Source organism: Acanthisitta chloris, unplaced genomic scaffold (assembly GCF_000695815.1).
Source record: "Acanthisitta chloris isolate BGI_N310 unplaced genomic scaffold, ASM69581v1 scaffold38695, whole genome shotgun sequence".
NCBI classification, from domain to species: domain Eukaryota; kingdom Metazoa; phylum Chordata; class Aves; order Passeriformes; family Acanthisittidae; genus Acanthisitta; species Acanthisitta chloris.
This window is the reverse complement of record NW_008672841.1, coordinates 31,940-53,862: the sequence shown is the minus strand read 5'-3', so window position 1 is coordinate 53,862 and position 21,923 is coordinate 31,940. Positions and strand designations below refer to the sequence as shown.

The 21,923-nt window shown below is 37.5% G+C and overlaps 1 protein-coding gene across 1 annotated transcript; it reads left to right on the top strand.

The window, feature by feature from the left end:
- The first annotated feature begins 425 nt into the window (after positions 1-425).
- Positions 426-21,308, top strand: FAM63B (family with sequence similarity 63, member B). The gene is made up of 9 exons (XM_009074662.1): positions 426-605; positions 2,625-2,682; positions 4,313-4,377; positions 6,922-7,080; positions 7,916-8,018; positions 8,606-8,748; positions 16,270-16,443; positions 17,377-17,550; positions 19,724-21,308. Exons 1-9 carry the CDS (start codon positions 426-428, stop codon positions 19,841-19,843), a joined length of 1,176 nt encoding a protein of 391 aa, XP_009072910.1. The 3' UTR covers positions 19,844-21,308.
- The last annotated feature ends 615 nt before the right edge of the window (positions 21,309-21,923 follow it).

The window sequence follows — 21,923 nt, the reverse complement described above, 5'->3', positions numbered from 1 at the left end:
TGTCTGTGAAAGTTTTTTGCTATCACATTCCTCTCAACAAATAGAGTAACCTGTGTTCCCTACATGCCTAGTTGTACTCAAATTTTGGTAACTTTTAGAACTGTATGAACTACCTATTTAGGTGATTGTAACAATTATGTAAGTAAATGTTATATAACCATTCGTGCTTAGATGTATCCAAACTGAGGTGCAGAGAAGAGGCAGAGTAAAAATTCTAGTTAGAAGTTGTTCGGTTTCGGTTCTCGTAAAAATGGCCTCTCAGAGGAGCCGAGTACAGTGTGCCCCTGCTGATACACACTGCATTTGTTGGAGGCTGCAGTGGTGGTGCCTGGTCTGAGGTCTGGCACTGGCCCTTGGCACGTGATCTGCTTTTCCTTGTTCCGAGCTGACTGTCCGTATGGCCCCAGTTTGCACAGATTGCTGGGATGGACTGGCTCAGCCTCCGAAGGTGCACTGCCGGTGAGCTGCCGCCGAGTGCTCCGTGGTGGCCTTGGCAGCCTTCCCCCCAGCATCTGTGGGATGAGTTGAGCTCACAGAGCGGTAGGCATGGACCTGTGCGTTTTCCAGAACAGGAAGCCTGCTCTGAGGGACTGAAGGGAGCCCGGGTGAGGGGGAAGATGTTCAGGTTATCAAGTGGCAACACGCGCTATCAGGCTGTCACGTGGTAAGTGTCTGGAGCTGTTCCTGCAAGGCAGGGGGTATGTATTTGCAAAGAGTATGATTGGTTTTTTGTCAAGCCTGCTTGAAGCTACCCTTACCTCTTCTGGAACACGGAGTTCGCGTGTTTTAGATAAACATGTTCTAAGACTATAATATAAGTCTTACGTAAGACTTATTATATAAGCCATTAGAAATTTGCTTGGTCCCTTTCTATAAGCGTAGTAATTGCAGAAGTGTTAACTTTTCTGCAGGGCTAGATCACTTAATTTTTTTTTTTAGGCTCTCAAGTGTGAGAGAATACAGTTGACAATTAGTGTTACGTAGTTTTTGGGTTTGTAGTGTTAGACAAACTGTTCCATATAAAATTTTGTTTACCAGTCTTGTCTTTTAGTTAAAAATGTGTCTCGACTGTACATCACCTTGTAGTTGGGTGAGAAGGATTAAGTTTCCCACTCCTGAGTGTAGGAAATGAAAAGTAGTTAGGGCTGGGAAGAGCCATCAGGGTGAAAGACCAGGAAACTGCAGTAGAGGGGTACAGGAAATGGGTGGGAGTTGAGGAAATGCTTTTTTCCTCAAAGATGACATTAACGTAAAATCTGGCAAGTAAACATTGAAACCTATTGAGAAAATGTTTCTCAAAATAATAGATTGTTCCTGTAGCTTAAGTGCTCCCAGTGAAGCTCTAAACAGTTGGGAAATGTCATGTTCTCCTTATATCCTTAAGTCAGCTCTGTTCAGAAGTACTTAGAACTGTGTTGGAACCCCACTCGCCCACTTTGAAAGTGTGGTCAAGATCTCATGACACGTGCCAGCCCTAAAATTATGCCATGAAGTCATCCGTTAGCTTTGTTTAGCATTTCATCAAGCAGTTAATTTTGAGATTTAGCTGGTTAAAGTATCCAACTATGAGTGATTCTGTAGATAGATGTAAAACCACTTTGCTTTTTCTTCAGTTAAAAAAGATAAATCTTAGCATTACAGTTGTGAGGGAAAATTCCAGTTGTTGACAAATGGTACAAATAATGTGTAGTATTGTTTGTTTGTATGTAGAGCTCAATGTAAGCCATATAACTATGCTTTAGAGTTGCTGTTTGTCATGTAGACATACTTCCAGACTGCCAGATATGGTGCAGAGCAGTGCTGATACGAATGGCTGTAAATAAATAATAAAAAGAGCTAGCTTCAGTCCTGAAAGAATTGTCACAGTATCCCTGTTAACAGTTGAGGGAGCAATGCTAATTTTCCTTCATATTCTCCTGGCACACGTGTGCTGTGTGTAGCCCCAGCACCACTCCTGGCGTGGCTGGTGTAAGTGACAGAGTTCTGTGCTGTGAGAGTGCTGTGCTTTGGGAGCTGGACTGAGCCAGACCCGGCCCAGGGGTGTGCCCAGCTGGGCTTTGCCAAGACTTGAGTTCTGCCAATCCAAACAGGAAGCTTAAGAACCAGCTTTTTTAACCTGTACTCCTGTGTTTTGCATGGCTGCTGCCAAGCTGGTTGGTTTTAGCAGGTGACAGTGGTAGGAAGAGGTCAGAGAAGAGGGGAATGGAAGGTTCAACGTGGAGTTCTGTGTATCCGGTCTGCTCTGTGTGCAGTTAAACCAAAGCCTTGAAATGTGAGTGTGGGATGAGAGGGTGGGAGGTCATTTCCTCCTATCTGCATGAGTCTTTAGCTTCCCTGTCTCAGCAGCTACTGCCACCAGATGTTTTACAAGCTTTGTCTACATGCAGAAACTTTTGGACTTAATACTTGGTTAAGAATTATCATGAAATAAGGAGTCAAAGATTTTTCTTGTAGCTGTTATTTAGTAGAGGTCCTGGAAAGGTTCTTGGTCCCAGTACACTAATGGTCCTATAAATTACTGGGGCAAATGTAATCAGAAGTGTTCTGTCTAGAAATACCATGTTGATGCTTTCTAAATTAGAGTGTTTTGGCATTTTAAAGAGAATGTGCTTTTACTTTCACAGATTAAACTGCCACCAATGATGGAAATCATAACTGCTGAACAGCTGATGGAATATTTAGGTTAGTAATTACAATAAATCGCTTTCACTTGTATAGCATATAGTGAGTAGTAAGATAGGAGAACTGTTTTATTTATGTACTGTTTCATTCAGCTTTCCTTGAACTCATGATCCAAGAAAACTACTTAACAATATTCATGCTTTAATTGCTTTAAGAAGTTTTGTGTACTACTTTCCTAAGTGATTAGTCTTCAGATGCAGTTGGGATAGCTAAGTACACCAACACAGTGGTAGATTCAAGTCTTTTATAGTGTTACTCTGTTATAGTTAACAGAATGTAGTAAGTCAACTGTGTCTTTAACTGTCTGCAGTAACTCCAATCCTTGGAAATATGATGGAGTAAAATAACAGGAAAAGTTAATGCAGTTGTTACAGTGATTGGGGTCTCATTTGCAGGCACTACTATTATCATAGTCAGTGTTCAGCTAAACTACAGCTGTTGCTGTCTGACCAGGCTCTAACTTCAACAGCCCAGAACCATCCAGGTGTTAACAGTGCAGCTGTGATAGTGCTTAAGCTGTTTGTACCACAGTTCCTTCCCTTTTTAGCCTAACAAACATAAAATGTTTGGACTTAATAATTTTTCTTAAGCTGGAGGGAAAAACCTTACTATACTTTGTTTCTTTTTGCTTGTAAAGAATGTGGCTTGTTCTTTTCAGAAGCAAATGGCTGAATCTTTTGGTGAGGAAAAATAGGATTAACTACATAATTAAAATCATAGTCTTAAGAAATCTTGCTGCCTGTGTCTAAACATTCTTGTAATTGCAGTGATAGAATTATGCTGTCTGAAGTCACTGCATAATTCCAGTTGGCTACATGTGTGTATTCTTTCTTGAAGGCATATATTAGCTTCTGGAATGATATTACTAAATTGAATAATAAAATGACGTGCTCAAATTATTTAGGTTCCTATTCAGTCAACAGGATTAGCAGTTGCCTCATGGTTATTCTACAGCCTAAAAAAAACCCCAACAAACCAACAAACCAGACTTCAACCACTTTTAACTTAAAAGATCAAACATTAGGAAACCAATAATGATATTTTTCTTAAGAGTAGAAACATTTTTTAGTAATGGAGCAAGGGAATAAATACAAAAATCATTGATATAAAATCTGGAAAATGGATACTGCTGTCTAGAGATGATGTAAATCTTGAATCACAGTGTGTTGATTAACTTATTACCTTTATGCTGTAAACAAAGATGGAATACAGACTTTATAGAACTACTGGTGTATGAAACATGTGCCAAAACATTCATAATATCAGTTGTGATAATTGTGTTATGGAATTGCATATCTTACTGTGAGCAGTTTGACCTTTTTATATTTTTAAGTTGAGGCACAGAGGGAGGTAAATTTCTGAGTAATTAAGAGATTGGTATGATACCCCAAGAGATTATGAAATGCTGCTTTAGTAACAATGTTAGCCATTTAAATTTTATTTCTTACTGTGATCTTACTATGGCTTTCGTTTATATTTTGCTCCATAATTATAATTCAGGTTATGAAACAATGTCATCTCATTCATTTGGTAGAAAACTTCAGTGGTGGTATTTATGATCAGTCAACTTCATAAAAATGCTGAAGCTTGGTGTGTAGAATAAATATGATGGTATTTTTGCTTTTTTTAGGAGACTATATTCTTGATGCAAAACCTAAAGAGATATCTGAAATTCAGCGACTCAATTATGAGCAGGTAAGGAGCTGCTCCTAAAATACAGTTGCTTGTGTCTGAAGAAACTGAAACTTTTCTCAACTAGGGTTTATCATATTGTTAAAAACCAGAAGTATACAAACCATTGTTCGTAGTTTCTTTTTTCCTGGGCTTGATGTAGAGTATTATTTCCTATTAGTGGTAAAAACCTCAGTATCTGTTAACACAAGAAATATTTGGGGGTTTTTGCCTGTTAGGAGTATAATGAAAATTTGGATTTTATGGAGGAACTGCAACACAAAGGTACAAATACAAGTATTTAACTGGGTTGTTTCTTTTTGAAGTCTTCTGTTATACATCCTTCAGTGTGCTCTGGTCTGTGATGTCTGCTGGAATTTCTCTGAGGATGTAAACTGAGCAAGAGTGAGATCTCTGTTCTTAATAGTGATGGGCAAAATGAGGTTGATTCCATGTTATGAAAGGCAATATTATTTGCGTTGACCACTGTTTGTGTCACCACAGAAGTCCTTCTATGCTAAAGATAGTGCTTTAAAAAATATTCATGTAATATATACTGTATTGGAGCAGATGTTTCAAGGTCTGTCTGTAGTCACGGCTGGTTTTTTGGTTACTGATGGAATAGTGATTTGAATTTTTTATAGGTGTCAGTTCTATTTATTATTGTCTTTTTGCGTGTTCTCATTCAGTATTGAAAACCAAATCAAGTAACTTGGGATTGATTATAGGAGTTACTTTTTGTATTAAGAAAATTGGCTATTCTTTCCCCATACAATTCTGTGCTTTAGAAGGTTATAGCTATAATCATCTTACAGGAGGATGATGAGAACTATATGCCTGGTGAAAGTAGAACCTCTCTAGCTTTTTTTTATGCTCACATTTACTATATAAATGTCACCTTAAATATTTAACTGTGCAGTTTTAAAGGAGCCTCCTATTCTAGGAGTCTTCTGCATTGTCTTGAAGGCACAGAAATAGCCAAAATAGAAATGAAACTGTTGAAATTGTAGTGAGAAACCTCTGTGGTTTTTTGGTCAGTTTGATGTACTCCTGCTAAATTTGCAAAGTAAACATTACAAAATCAACACAACTAATGTCTATAGCTATATGATCTGAAATTGTGGATGGCCAGTGCTGACTTACTGTAGATTTCCTATTTATTTATCATAGTAGGAGTATAGCAAAATTTCTTTCAAAGCACTTCTGATAGGTTTTCATACTTGATATCTGGTCCCTACTAATGACATGCACTTGTTAAGGTGGTTTTGGTTTGCTATTATAATGATAAAAACTTTCTTTTAAAAAAACAAGTCTAAGTCAGTGTAGAGAATTACTTCTAAATCTTGCTAAATTCTAAATCTTGCAACATAGCAAATTTGTGGGTAGGATGAAGCAACACATAGTAAAGTAGTGAGAGCTGTTACCTTCTGGTAATAGGAACTTGACAAAGCAGTGCAGGTAAAGGGCTAAAAGCATTAAAATTGATTTATAACACCTGTGCTGAAGGGCAGATACCGGATCAGAAGCCAATAGAGCCAAGTGTCTCTAACCATCAGTGAGTCTTTGTGTCCATCTATCCAATCTGTATTCTGGTTTTTGTCATGCCTTTTTCCCATTGTTGCAAGCCTGAATTCCTCTTAAGCAACAGAATGTTGCAAAACCCCCCCCCCCACCCCCCCCCCCAAAGCCCAACAAAACTCCAAACAAACAACAAATTAAAAAGTGCCTCAGTTTCCCCAAATCCTTTGCTAATACTTTCTGGTCATAGTCTATGTGGACTCTTCTCACTTGGTGGAAAATTCTTTTTCCTGCATGTCAGGAAACCTTTTTGTCTGTTGGTTCAAGAGAACTGTCTCACAAAGAACTTCTTCCTTGGCTCATGTTTGCTTTGTGCGATTGGATCTTCGTAACTTGATAATTCTCCTTAGGATTTCTTTGGGATCACTACTGTAAGTGCTCCTTTCATGATTTGCTTCCACAGTAGAATCTACAGGCCATTTAAAGGTATGCCCAAAGTAAGATAGCAAACTTTTTTTTATGAAACAGAAAGAATTAGTCTTAATTGTTCATCACTTTAGGTACTGAACCCTGAAAAGAGAGTTGGCAAGTAGATCTGTGTAGATCTTTGTTTTGTTTATTCATTACATAGTGGAAAGTACTTCAGTCTGACTTTTAAGGCAGGACTTAAAAGGGGAGATGAAACCTTAAGAAAAGTCCCCTGGAGATTGCTTTATAATTCAGTTCTTGGAAACCTCTGGCTTGTGCCTATGGGAAGTAGAACTAAAAGCAGTAAGAGCTTCCTAAAAGCAGTGTGGAAGAAGAAACAGTCAGCTGCAGGTGATGGGAGGAAGAGTTTTTATGTTCCAGGTATCTTCTAGCACAATGAGAATGACTAATGTGAATGTGCATTGAAACAGTTGTTTAGGTCATTTTGCCTTCTGTACATTTTTGGCTTTGAGGTGTTGAATTGATGAAATAATGAGTACTAAATGATGAAGACTTACAAGAGTAACCACCAAGTGTACAAAGCTCTATTTGGTCATCTGTTTTTTCTCTTTCTGCTGTCAGAACATGAGTGATGCAATGGCAATTCTACACAAGTTGCAGACGGGTCTGGATGTCAATGTGAAGTTTACAGGAGTAAGAGTGTTTGAATACACACCTGAATGCATAGTGTTTGATCTGCTTGATATCCCCTTGTACCATGGATGGTTAGTGGACCCTCAGGTAACTTTTTTTTTTTTTTTTTTCAATTCAAACAAAATATAAGTGATTCTGAATGTTACTGCTGGGAGAGGAGATGTTTCAGAGTTTTAATGAGTCAACGATAGTAATTGTGGTAGTGGATTCTTAAATCTGGTCAGAAAAATTGAGTAAATACACACTGTTTTTTAGTGCAGGAACTTCGCAGAGACTTGGTCTACAGTCAAACTGCTGCTATAAAAGCCTTCTTTGCTGAGTTAATGACTCTGTAAATGAGAATTATTTTTCTAGGGGAGATAGAAAGTTGTTTTTGAAAGCTTGTTAGAAAACCCTTAGGAGGAATGCAAGGTTACTTTCTTCCTGTCTTTAATTCTGATTTACTAGTCCCTGCTTTTGAGAAATGAGGATGTTAGAACTGATGTGATCTTTAACAAACATAATTTAATTTAAATTATTTAATAGTAAAGTAGCACTGTTTACTTAGGGGGAACCTGTGGGTTTGGCTGGAATAATCTGCCTCAGATTTTTTTCTTTACATGCCTTGTTGGTGAGAGTTCCTGTTCTCTTACTCTGAGACCCTCCCTGCCCAACTGATCCTACCAATGCCCAATTCTCTCCCCCATCTGCTTTAGCAACAGCTTTTGATGCTAAAGGTTGACCTAAGAATTTAAAATAGGATCTGAGACAGCAAAATATCTATTGCTCTGGGCTAAAACTTTCTGGCCTAGTATTTTTCAGGGGATAACATCCTGTCTTTGAACTCTTGTTTTCTTATGACTAATTGCCATAGGCAGTAGTTGTGTTCTGTGTTTCACAAAGGTAAGATCTCTGTTTTGTATGCTGTTCCTCCCTGCTCCAGGTTGCTGACATAGTAAAAGCAGTTGGTAACTGCAGTTACAATCAGCTAGTGGAGAAGATAATTTCCTGTAAACAGTCTGACAACAGTGAACTGGTTAGTGAAGGTGGGTAACATTTTTCTCTGCTTTATTTAAGTATGTGCCCTACCAAATCTTAGTTACATATTTTTCATGTGAGTCTTTGTATGTAGAGATCCAAGTGTGTAGAACTGCATTCTGTCTGCTGAGCTGCTTCCCTGGGCAGACAGACAGCACTGTGCTTGTCTTCTAAACTTCTCTGATGCAATTTCTGAACCAAGGATCAGCTGCATTCTCTTGATGTGTTAAATGCATATTTTTAAAAGCTGGAGAGAATTTTCCCTTTATGAGAAGGTATTAGGGGCATTCAGATTTCAACTTGGCTATGTATCATCTCCTGTAATTAGAATATGAATTATATACTATGTGATGACAAGGAAAAAGTCAGTAATATTAGAAGTGAGTATAGCATTTCTGAACATGAGAGGGGTATCTACAATGCTGTGGGTTTAGAAATTTCAGCTCGTTTTCCCCTCTCTGTGTTCCCTTAGATTTGTGGCAATGTGAGGGCATCTTATTAAGGGGGAGATCAGAAAAAAAACTACTATTGTAACCACTTTTTACATTAGGAAGTATGTAATACACACACATAACTGTATGTATTGCTTCTGTAGGATTTGTAGCTGAGCAATTTCTAAATAACACAGCTACACAATTGACATACCATGGACTATGTGAGTTGACTTCAGCTGTGCAGGAGGGAGAGCTTTGTGTGTTCTTCAGGAACAACCATTTTAGCACCATGACCAAATACAAGGTACATTCATCATTATCGGCTTTATTGTTGTGCTTTGTGTTCTCATTTCAAAGCAAATTTTGGTTTTCCACTGTCTTGAAATAGATATAAATTGCAGTTTGCTCAGTGTAAATATGGCTTATGGTCAGTGTAAGGCCTGTAGCACATGTTACTTGAGAATTATTGATTACAATGTTTTAGATATCAGGACCCATTATTACTTTCAGTCTTCTTTGCTTCCTGTGTTAACTATTTGTGGTTATGTATAATGTATACATATATGTGTAATATACTTACATGGCTTAAATTTACTTGCAGTTTGTGATTGGCAATGCTAAGGTTAATTTATTCAATTTCTTGTTACTGAGGTTCTAAAACTTTGCTTTACATTTGAGCCAGTGGATGAATAGCTCCATCATCGTGTTCAAAACACCAAACCTTTGGGGAAGTTGGGATGAGCTTACAATATTGGTTCCCTCTGTTAGGGAGGAGATTATTTTTTTGAATCTGAGTCTGGGGAAGCAAAATGGTGAGAACTGTGCAAGGAGGATTCCAGGATACAAAAACCAAGTGTCAGCTTGGTTAGTGCTTCTGGGACTCCTTCCTCCATGGAACGCAGAAATCTGGTTTGGCAAGTTTACATTCAGTGATGGAGCAACTTCTTCTAAAACAACTTTGCTTTTCCTAAGATGATAGTGTGTGTATATATATATATATATCTTTGTATAGAACTCTTGAACTTATATTTTGGTTAGCTGTTATTAAATAAGACTTTAATTTCACATATGCTTGTATTTATGAATAATGGTAAGAAAAGAAAAAGATGTGTAGCATGCAAAAAATGTTAAGGAACCATTGGTATTGATATCTGTTATCTGATAATGTCATATACCTGATGTGAATGACACTAACATTTTATTTGTCACTACTAGCCCTTTTTTCTCCCTCTGTTAATCTTGACTGTCAATGCTTATCTTTGGCATTTTGAGTAACTGTTCATAAACTGAGCTACAGGTCTGCATAGGTCTGATAAATAATGATTAACTCTACTAGCAGGTAACACATTTGGTTTTCTAATCACTTGTTAGAGCACATCTAAAATCTGTTTTGAATCTACATACAGACCCACCCTTAAAGCAGTAGGGCAGGTAAAAGGATCTTTCTCCTCCCTTCCTCTGTTCAAAAAGCTATGAAATAGGTCTATTTATGGTCAAATGTTAAACTTCCTGATGAAGCACAATGATGTCACAATTTTAAGTATAGTTTTGCTTCTCTCCATTTTGCTAAATTTAGCTCTTGTAGTAGTTGCTAGTAGCTTTATGCTTGCTTTCATTATGGGGAGGGGGGAAACCAAACCCAAACCTCAAAACAGTTTGGTTGTGAAAAAGAATATACTAAGTTGAAGTCCAGCTTTATTTTCTGGGTGCAAATGATACCTAGAGGTGCAGGATATCTGTTTTTCTTCATTTGAAGGATATTTCAGATAAAATATTTAAGTCTTCTTGGCAACGATGCATTTTTGTGCTATTATTAAAATTTCTAAAATCTAAAATATGACTCATAGTGAATACAGTCAATGAGTATCACTTTGACTGTGTGGATTATAAACACAGTGTTTTTGTGAAATGTAGATTGTTTATAGTCTTCTGCAGCTCAGTATTCAGATTAAAGGCCAAAACCTTGTGTGTGTTTGTCCATGTTTTATCAGCTTCATACTTGTAAACCATCTCAGTTGAGATCCCTTTTCCTTAAAGAAATAAAATGAGTTAAATATCCTTAACCAATATTAATAATACAGGACAAGTTAAGGCAGTGAATAAAAATCTGTGTCTGAATTTTACCTGTAAGAGCTAGCTCCAAGTCCTGAGAAATAATGAGTGAAAATATTTGTGTATTTAAAGTTTACTGCTGCTAAGTCACAACAGTTTTAATCTTGTCCTTTTTGAGAAGTTTTAGACCTCTGCAATGCTGAGTTTTGAAATATGGGCCATTATTCCTGTTTTTCATAGTCATTATGGTGACCTCACTTCCAGCTAGTGTTTAATTTCCATGTTATCTACAGGCTTTTAGTTCCTGTGGTTGTTGCTTTTAAACAGTGTTCATTTTGCCTTGGATTCTGGTGAGTGGCACATTACAGAATGTAAGAGATCAAAAAACTCTATTAAAGACAGGAAATAATTTTTAATTTATTCTTAAAATCCAGCAGTAACTCTGCTCTAACCTACCTAGCTGTTTGCAGTAGCTATATGACTAGGTCTTCTGTCGTATCAAGAAAGTCAGAAATGGACTTAACTTGGGCTTTTAGCCAAGATTAGCTGCCCTGGATACTCATGTGAGTGCCAAATGCATTGTTGTCACAGAGTAGAGAGTTTTCAACTGCTTTACTCTTTCCATTTGCTAGGTTTAATGCGAGGTCTGCAGCTGGAGTTTCTTCAGTTTGGGCAGTGGTCAGCAGTAGCTGGGCTAAGGGCAAAGTCCATCAGTTAGGAAGAGTGGAGATGCAACATAGGCCAGAGAAAATGAAGATGTACAATTTTTAGTGCAAGAACTATGCAGTTGTTTTGTCTTTCTATAATCTTGTCTATCTCTCTTCCCCCTCCAAACCAATATATGAAACATAAGCAAAGCAGTTAACAAAGTTATTCAAGAGGAAGTTACACATAAAATAAGTTATATCCGTGTGATAAAATCTGTGCATTATTAGAAATACACTTTGAGTAATTAGCGATTATTATTCTAATGAAGCTAATGCTTAAACTTTTTTGGCAGCTTTCATGTACAGCTGATACAATGACTTGTACACTAGGGATATTTTTGAAGTGCAGTGTGGGTTTTTAAGGCTTAATATTTTAGTGAAAGGACTTGGATTTCAACACCTTGTCCATTTGCCTGAGTAATCATTTTTTCTACTTCCTGTCCCTTTAATTGCATATTAATAGTCTTGGCTCATGTGATTATACAGTAATCATTTTCAGCAGTTAAAAATGTGATTTTATTTTTTGCCTTTGCTTTTCATTACGCAGATAATAAATACATCAAATGGTAATTCCCTAGATCAAGGAAAAACAGGACTGTAAAGAGGGGATCAGTTTGGTAAGAAGATCTTAGTTCAGTTGGAATGTTTTTCCCACTGACTTGACTGTAATAGAACCTGTTTTCTTTACTGAAAAGTAGCAAGAGACCTGTTTGGATTATTAAGTATGTGTGTTGCAATTATGTTTTCTAGTTTATAAATGTCGGGTTTCTGCTTCAGAAGTCAACCCAGACTTTTATTCCAATATAAAGTATATTTCATAGCAATAATTGTGCTTTCTCCTTGGGTGTTTAAGATGGACATAGTGGAGGCAATGAATATAACTTTAAAAACATGTTTAAATTTTTTTCCATTTCTTAGTAAGCATACAGTTTTCTGTTGAATGCAATGGCATATACTTTTTAAAAAATACTACTTTTCTCTAACAGTTAAAACATTTAGATAGACTACTAGTAAAAAACCAGCACTCATTCATGTCAACTTAAAACACTGTCATAAACACGAAGGGATCTGATCCAGAAGTCCAAGAGAATATTTACATAGAATTTAAAAGATGAGGCTTAAAATGTTGGTCTGTACTGTCAGGAGCTATTGAACAGGTGTTTGGGTTGCAGTTTTCTAAATTGCTGGAAAATTGGTAATTGGCTTGAGAACGAGTAGTTTAAAAGCATTAATTGTGATTACTTAATCTGGTCATGAAATTAACCTGGGAGAGGAGGTCTAGTAACCAGTAACATGACCTGCAGCTGTTTGCATTTCAGAGGTTGTGCAAACCAGAAGACTGAGAGATCATTGTTCAGGAGGATAATCTTGCTTTTATCCTTAGCTTTATTTCAAGGTTATGATGTGAAACTATAAAATCTGGGCATTGGTCTACAATATCTGGATATTGATTCTTAGGATAAATAGTTATTCATAACTTTATTGTAGACACAGTTTACCTTAACAGTTATGCACTTGAGACTTTCTGTTATTGTTTTACTCCCTGTTGACAATAGTAGTAGATATTATTGCTGTATATTCTGTGCTAGCATTTTGGGGGGCAGTGTTGACCCGTGAGACTGGGTGTTTATTAAAACAACCCACATTGAAACACACAAGATAAGCTGGTAATAGTTTAGAAATGACCATGATTTTATGAAGGTAGAAACACATTTATGTTTTCAAGTGTGATTTCAAGTGTGATACTGCTCTTGGCATGGTGTGTTTGGAAAAGCATATTTGTGTGCATTGGTTACCTGTAGTTGCATGACCTTAGTGTGCTGATCATCCTGGTTTAGTTTTAACCCTGACTAGAAAGCAAATGTAGAATCAGAATCGTCATCTATTAAGTAGAAAACCCATTCTGTGTGTCACCCTTTTTAAAGCTTCCTTCCTAAATTTTTACTTCAGTGTAAATGAGTGTTTCCATACTTAATAATTTCTACTGATTCTGTCACTGTGTGCCCTTTCACTTTTCCTTCTCGTGTGTTGTCTGAGTGGAGCTGAAGTGCAGAACCTGTAGGCCACAGATGTGGTGTACGACTGCTGGACACATGAAGCCAGAAATCCCAGGGCTGTGTTGGTGGGTCTTGCTATTTCTCAGCACCCAGACTGGTCTCATGATCTGGCAAGTGTTGAGCAAGTTGCTGTTCCTGGCACCAGGCAGGTCGTTATTTACTGCAGCTCAAATTTAGAGGCAGCGTGAAGGTCATATGATAAAAGATTTTTCTCCTACCACAAGATCCCCTCAGGGGAATTTGGGTGTGCCAGGGAAGTTGGCCTGTGAGTCTTTAGCATTGGGAAGGGAATGTGCATGGCAGAAAAACCTTGCCTATAAAACCAGTCTGTAGAGATGGCCTCTACTTTGTTCCTGTAGGCAGAAGGAACAAGCACAGATTGGTATCTGTAGAGATGAGTAGCTACTTTGCACCTTATACAGAAAGAGCTGACCCTTCTTACTTTGTATATGAAAACTGTCCACTTATTGCCCAAAGTTAGAGGAATATTAGCAATATTGTGAGAGTCCTGTTTGGTTTTGGGTTTTTTTGAGAAATTCAGTTAAAATACACTAATACAAAGTAGAGATCAGAACACTTGATTAAAAAACAAGGGAAAGATGACTTTGGGTTGCTGATCTGTGCTTTCCCATTGTTCTTTCATTCCAATGAAGTAAACAGGAACTGTCTCTTACCAAGTACTAGGGAGCTGTGTGTGTTAGTTTGTTGTTTCATTCAGGTGAAGCAGCATGTTTTAAACTGTGCCATTGGTATTGAGAATGGTGGTGCTTAGGAAATGTGGTGATACATAATGCACCTTATTGCCTTCCAGTAGGGAACTGTATTAAATTTATTTTTTATCATTTAATGTGACATTTCGACAATTAGTATTCAGGTGTAGCTTGACTGAGGAAGTCTTAAAAATCAAGTAAGGATATGAATTTTATTTAAGATGGAAACAGCTCTGTATTTCAAACAAGTGTTAGATTTAAACTATCTTTGGATGATAAATGCTAGATTCTAATCCCATAAAGGCAATGATAAACCTTAATAGTCATGTGTGAAAAATGCAGCTTAAAATAGTTTGGAGATTGAAAGCATTAACTTTTTCTACTTCAGTATTACTATTAAGCTGCACTGTTTATAGGCTGCTTACAAAGTAATTAAAAATGTATGGCATAATAGAGGAAAATCTCACATGCACACACATCCCCACCCCTTTGTTAGGTTTTGTTTGAATCAATATACTGCTCAAAATAAAATTTAAAAGGCTCAAATATACTTACCTTAAACATTCTGGGATTTTTTTTATTCACATATTTTTGAAGACTTCATATATACAAGATGCTGTGAAATAGATGTTCTGTACAAACTGGAGATGTGAAATGACTGCCTTTCATTTTTTTTGGGTAATTTTTAAGCATCAGAAGTGACATTTAGTGTTCAGACAGGTTTCCAAGGGGAAGATGATTCCTTAGGTCATGTGATGTGATCAGACTTGTTGCTGACAATTGTGTTGATGTACCTGTGCTGAGGTAACTGCCATTCCACAGCTTGGACATGCAGTTGTGTTACCTGTGTTCGGTTTTGGTTGGGGTTCTATTTGGCCTTTTGTTTAAGTGCATCTTATGGTATTAGTTAATGTTGGAATAATTGCTGCATCTGAGTCTGCAAAGAACATTTTTGCTATGTCATAGCACTTTCCAGTTGCAGGAGGGATGGTGTAAACTTAGTAGGATTGAGATCTGATCTGAATTTCGGCATCTCTTCTAGACAGTTGTTATGATGACTTCAAGGAAGTTGGTGAGCTAGTTCTGTGTGTGTTGAATATGGATGATGTTTCCATTTCTTGCCTGTTTAGCCTGTGAAATCATTAGAACAGGATCTGCCTCTTGTTTTGGTGTGAGCACAGAGATATCTGAGAGTCCTTTGTGTGCTGCTGCAGTACAAGTAGTAAATTTCTGTGGATGTAACAATAAACTGCTTTGATTTTTACAGCTAAAACACTACAAGTCTTGCATTGACTATCTTGATCTGGTACATTCAATAATGCTAATGGAAGCTTCAGTCTTAATGTGCTGTGTGGTCAGTAAAAACATTCTTGATTTGGAGTATAATTCTAAAAGCTTTATAAAAAGAGTAGCCGAAGATTAAATGGATTGACTTAAATGGAAATTTAAACAAGATTTTTTGTGCTGCTTTGCTGTCCCTCAAACATGCAGCACCATCTCCTTTTACTCAAGGCCTGCTTTTGTAACTTCCCTTTGATTTCAGCTTCTCTCCCATTCCTTCAACCTAAGCTTGCATTTCATCCTTCCTGTACCTTGGCATCTGGACTTGTTAGCATTGTCTCCTTCATTCCCAGACCTGCCCATTTTATAATTTCAGAGTTTGAAATCAAGAAAATTAGCCTTATGGAACTGTAAAAGTGCTAAAATGTCAACAACAGCAGTTATTGGTGACAAGTGATAACAAGAATCTTAGATTTAGTTTTTGATTGAAATAGACCTCAAATTCTGTCAAAACCCATTGTAAAACATGAAGTCTAAGATGTGGTCATTTTGAGGTAATGCCTCTTGGATTATTTGGAAAGATCACCTTTGTCTCCATGTCTTGCCTTTGGAACTTAATGTGATTTGTCCTGGGATTTAAAATTTTCATTGCCAGTCTTTAGGTATACTTAGGTGTGTTTCCAAGGAGCTATTGAGGTATTCAGCCTGATATATATTAATACATTCATCCTTCTGTATATTCATGTTTATATTCATTTCTAGTCAGTGTAACTTTTCATTCTTAATGAAAGTTCACAAGATGGAATACAGAAATTAAGGGTGACTTAATTTAGCAATGAACACTAGTATCTGGTGATTTAATGCTGTGTGCTGAGTCATTTCATTTTTAGACTTGCTAGAAACTCTAAATGAATGTTTTATTGGAATGCAACATTCCTATTAGCTGATCAATTCTGCTACTCAGATTGTAAAAAGTAATTTTTTTAGTTTTACAGGTTTTCTTTGTTCTTCTGCATAGGGTCAGCTGTACCTGCTGGTGACAGACCAGGGCTTTCTTACAGAAGAGAAGGTTGTCTGGGAAAGCTTACATAATGTGGATGGTGATGGGAATTTCTGTGATTCTGAATTCCACCTAAGGCCTCCATCAGACCCTGACACTGTCTACAGAGGGCAGCAGGATCAAATAGATCAGGTACTGCATTTCTGCATTTCCATTCTATTTCTGTATATAACAATTAGTACTTACTTTGAGCCATACATGTGTATAATTGCACAGATGTGTTTGTATATGTACTCATGCATATACATGACTGTAAAAGTCCTTTAGATAATTAGGTTGGGGCTCTCAAAAATGCTACTTCAAGGTATTAATATGGTTTCAAGGGAGGAGGAGTAAGACCCAACTGAATAGTCCCTCCTCAGACATGTCTTCTGGAAACAGAGTTGTACCAGAGAATGTATAAGTGCATAGCAAACCAAGCTCCTTGGAAACCTTACATTTTGAACAGGCATAAGTTTATAATGATCACCATTAATGTTGTTTAAATATTGGGGAAAAATTAATAAGGTGCTTATTAACAAATTCAAGCACTGCATCTCTCTTTAGAATAAAAATCTCTGAAGAGATAACAGAGCTAGTAATATTTTGAGTTGCTGTCTGTTTGGATATGTTCAAAACTACACTTTATTTTCTCATCTGTTGAGGAGTTGTTGTTCCTTACAGATTCCCAACATTGTTCAGTGGAGTTAACAATGGGAACAGATACTATCAAGCACAATCAGTTAATTAGAAATAGAAAATGACAGAGAAACAGCTTCAAAATGTTCTACCTAGAACTGGTATGAGCTGACACTGCCTTTTGCTGAGTGAAACTCAAATCTGAAAGCAAATTTTTGTGGGTTCTCTATGCTGTGACATAGACACTGTGAATGGAGATATGTAAAGTAGCTTTCTCAGCCTTTCTGCAGTTGAAGTTATGGACAAGTTCTGAAACAAATTCCTATTTTCCATTTGAAGATGAGGCTGGGAGAGAAGTGATAGGTGCACATGCTAAAAAAAAATCACCTGATATGACTTGACTCTTCTCTGTGTGAAAGAGCATTAATAAGCAAGTTTTCTGTTTAGGATTATCTGATGGCATTGTCTCTACAACAAGAGCAGCAAAGTCAAGAGATTAACTGGGAACAAATCCCAGAAGGAATCAGTGACCTAGAGCTAGCAAAGAAGCTCCAGGAAGAGGAGGACAGGAGAGCTTCTCAGTACTATCAGGAACAAGAACAAGCAGCTGCTCAGGTCCAGGTAAGAAAGCAGCATTACAGAATATGAGAAGAAATTTTAGAGTGTATTAACAGGGCAGTTGTTGACATTTAAATACTTCTCTATTAAAGCAAGCCTAACCTAAATTAGGGTTTCATTCATACTGTTCAAGTTAGAAAGATGGGATGAGTTAGTGTGTGAGGTTACAAAGATTGTATTATCTGGTGCTTTACATTACATGCAAAAGAGCATTTAGATGAGAACTTTTTGATAGTAGTTGAAGCTTTGTCTTTATTTTCTCTGGCAGAAGTTTGTTGCTGTACATTTTTAGGTGATTTGGTCTATGATATCATGTGAATCTCTTCAATTGTTTCAAATTAAGCAACTAACAGTTCCTCTCAGGACACCTTTCTGTCCTAAATCTATGAGCAGTCGATTACAAAATGCTTTGAAAATGTGATTCATGCACTTGTATATACCAAAACGCAATTTAACTGAATCTTTAGTGCAAGGGGCACTATTTAGGTTGGTGTTCTGGATTCAGGGAGTTCTTCACCACTGAAGACTGTTAGAACTGCTTTTATTTACAAATACAAAAGGAATAATCTGCATGAAGGCTGAGTATTTGGCCTGGAGCAATTCAGAGCCATTAACTGATGTGTTTGTTAAGCATGAAACAAGAATTTTGCCAGTGAAAAGTTGTGTTATTTCCACTTCTTGTTGCTTTAATAGAAGCAGCAGTAGCTGCTTCCAAGAGGTAGCTGGACTACTGCTGGCTGCAAAAAGGTAGGAAGCTCTGAAGAACCTGCCTAATAGGACTGAACAGCCTGCTCATTGCAGCTGTGAGTGGGTAACAGTGGAATAGATGATGAATTAACAAAACTTGTGTTGCCTTTGTATATCAAGCCTCTTGACAAGTTCTTAACGAGTTTCTAGTCACAAAAAGCTGCTGCTTTGCCATATCTTTCTGTCCAAACCAACACTTGGACTCTGCAACTTCTGAAATATGGATTAGGTTCCTATAAAAGCAAGTAGGAAAAAAACCCAGTACAATAACACAAATGCCAGGAAATGCTTGATGCCATGTTTTGTTACTGAAACAGCTGATCTGAGTATGTGGACACAACAGAAGGGATACACAGGACTTGTGTCATTTTCTGTTGAAGAATGGCTAAGGGAACAGGGGCACAGCTCCCAGAGAGCATTGTGCAAGCAAGAGTCAAGCAAAGGCTTATGGGAGCTTTGAGCATATAACTAAGAAGTAGGCCTCAGGAGTTTAGCTTCTCAGCATTAGAAGTTATTTTTGCAGCATAATGTTGCAGCCAAAGGACAAGCTATCTGGGAAAGCTCAGCAATGTTGCAAACCCAAGGATGAACTATTCCGGGAAAACAAAGAAAGATCTTCCAGAAAACAAAGACTTCTTCACAGCTGCAGCTGCAAGCAGACATAGTAAATAAACGTAACCTGTAGAGCTTAGGTAATGCTAAAATGAATAATAGGTATAGTTGTCCTGCAAGCTAAGAAAGTATACAAATGTAACTTTTAGAGTTTAGGTAATGGTAAAGAGAACAATAAGCATAGTTGTTCATGCACTGTATAAAAGATGGATGATAGTTTACAATAAACGAGTCTTGCTGGACACCATCGGGTGCGCATTTCTCCCGTCGATCTTCCACAATTTTCAGCTGACTTTAATTTGGGGGATTTTGTGGAAGTTCTACTGTATGTATAGAAGAGGCCCCTACCTGAATTCTGCTGGTTTGCATAAGATGTAAGCTTTTGTTTGTGAACTTGGACATACAGGCATTTCTCCCGTCGATCTTCCACAATTTTCAGCTGACTTTAATTTGGGGGATTTTGTGGAAGTTCTACTGTATGTATAGAAGAGGCCCCTACCTGAATTCTGCTGGTTTGCATAAGATGTAAGCTTTTGTTTGTGAACTTGGACATACAGAAATCATAGAGTCATAGAATTTAAGGGTTGGAATGGACCTTGTAGATAGTCCCAACCCTTGCCATGGGTAGGGACACCTCCTCACTAGATCAGGTTGCTCAAGGCTCATCCAGCCTGGCATTGAACACTGTCAGGGTTGGGACAGCCACCACATCCCTGGGCAACCTGTGCCAGTGTCTCACCACCCTTAAAGTCTCATGCCTTGAGACTGCATCCACAATCATGTTTGTTTTATTCCTGATGGTGTTTTTCCTCCCTAGCAGGTGCAAGGTGCTGCTTCTCCAGCGAGCGGAAGACAATCTGGGAGTAACGAACGCAAACGTAAAGAGCCTCGAGAGAAGGAGAGGGAAAAAGAGAAGAACAGCTGTGTTCTCTTGTAACAGCAAGTGGATTGAGTCTGGAGCCAAGTGCATGTCCTCAGAAGCAAAAACAAGGAGTGAAAAGGAAGACAAACCCGTTACATGCCGCCTGTGCCTGATTACCCCATGGATTTTGTTCACGTTTCAAGAGAGGATGGATGACTTTGTTACAATCATACAGACTTCCTTCAAAGTCATAGGTTGTGCTGCTCGAGATGGAATCCCAAATCACAGTTGGATGCGGCTGTGCTTTGAGTTAGGCATAAGAAATACTGCACCTTGTAGCTGAACACACAAATCATGGCAAGTTCTGTGTCATAGTGACATCCATTACTCATTACATCAGTTAGTAAGCTATTTTATCTTCTACTCTAAACCAAGGAGGTCATTCGTTTGTGTAAGGCTTTTTCCTGAAGTCTCTACACTAGCACAACAGAGTTCTGTGTTAATTACTTGCTATGAAACTATATCTTAGGCTGGGTATAGTCTTCACGACACAAGAGCCCCAGTAACAGCTGGGCACTGCCTCCTCAGTGTGTCCAGATTTCTCTGCTTCTGGATCTGGTGTGTTCGGTTTTTTGAACCCAGATTTATACTGTGTTACTGCTATCACTGCATCTCCTGGCCAGCTTTCTTGCCCCAAGAGTATGTGACTTGATAGGCATCATACAAAAAAAATTGTCATAAAAAAATGGGGCATTTATTAATAAGCAAGATGAATATTGTTTGCTTTTCTTGCAGTTACAAACTGGGTATGGCAACTCAGATGTTATCAGGGTTAAACAAGTAATTTTATAGGTAACTTCTTCTTTTATTATTTTTTTTTCTCTTGTAGGTAAACTGGACCAGATAAGCTTTTATTTATTGACCTCTCCATATGATAGGTGAATGATGAGAGGAAACTAAGGTCTATAATAGTCATTATTCTATATAAGAATGCAGAGTTAAAATAACTATCTGCCTTTTTTCCAGAAGTACCTTGAACTTTAACATGACGTTAACGTGTCCACTTGTATATTTCAGCAAGTGTACTCTAGTTAAAAACACACTTTTTTGTTTGTTTTATAAATCATATATTCTTAAAAAGCACACTTGGGAAGGGTGAGAGAGGAGTGAAGCTGCTCTCTGAGATGGTTTGAAAGGTAGTCAGGTGTAATATTTTGTTTTTTTAAATCACTAATTTAGAGTTTTTGGAAACCAGATTTTTCTAATTTATGGGAACCAAATAAACATGTTGTGTCTTGTAGTATTTATAGAATGCAGAAACAGAACACTTGGTGAATTTTGAGGGAACCACAGATCTTCCTCCACTTCCATGAAATCAATAACAATTACCTTCTTGCTGAACCTTTTGATAAAAATTTCTATTTAGCAATTTGTAGATACTTTTGAAAAAGGCTGTTTCTCCTGGATATGTTGTGTATTCATGCTCTAAGCCTTAGCATTCATATACAATAAGCTGGGAAGGCTAAGGCAGCCAGGTGGAATGTGACATTCCTGGTTTCAGGTGTTTGGAGAATGTCTGTTACAAGAGGAGAGTCTGATGTGAGTTCACTGGTCAAAAGCTGCTTCAACCTAATTTCAAGCAGACTTGCTGCAGTGATGGCAACTTGTCATCACCTAATCTGTTACCAACCTAGAGTGGAATCTAGACAGATAAAGGAAGACTGTCTTACTAACTAAAGGGCCAATTTTTATCACTTGTTTCTTCCATGCCTTTTCCTCTTTTGGTTTTATTTTTTTCACTTTTGTTACAATTTCCCTTTTATAATAATGAAGTAATGAACAGTAGGAGGTCTCTAATATGTAAACTGAAAAATGTCTTTTCTCTAGAAAAGTCACACCCAAGAAAAGTAATTTTAATACTTAATGTATGCAGTTCAGATCATTTTCTATGTCAGAGCAAAGGGTGAAGTCTTTTTTTCCTTTGCAGCAGCCTAACTTCTTCAAACACATTAATGTGATGGAGGATCACCAACATAATGACTTACCTACTTTAAGCAGATCAGAAAGTACTCCAGTAGTGTCAATAACAAAGACTTTAAGCCAGAATGTTGTTTAAAAACATTCTGTTACTAAGATTTTTCCAAATTTGTGTATT

What these genes read in the sequence shown, in the direction of transcription:
- FAM63B (XM_009074662.1), top strand. Translation starts at nt 426, where the DNA reads ATGGACTGGCTCAGCCTCCGAAGGTGCACTGCCGGTGAGCTGCCGCCG. An exon ending in AGGGACTGAAGGGAGCCCGG is followed by an intron (nt 606 to 2,624) that starts GTGAGGGGGAAG and finishes TTACTTTCACAG; the next exon opens with ATTAAACTGCCACCAATGAT. An exon ending in CAGTGAACTGGTTAGTGAAG is followed by an intron (nt 8,019 to 8,605) that starts GTGGGTAACATT and finishes TTGCTTCTGTAG; the next exon opens with GATTTGTAGCTGAGCAATTT.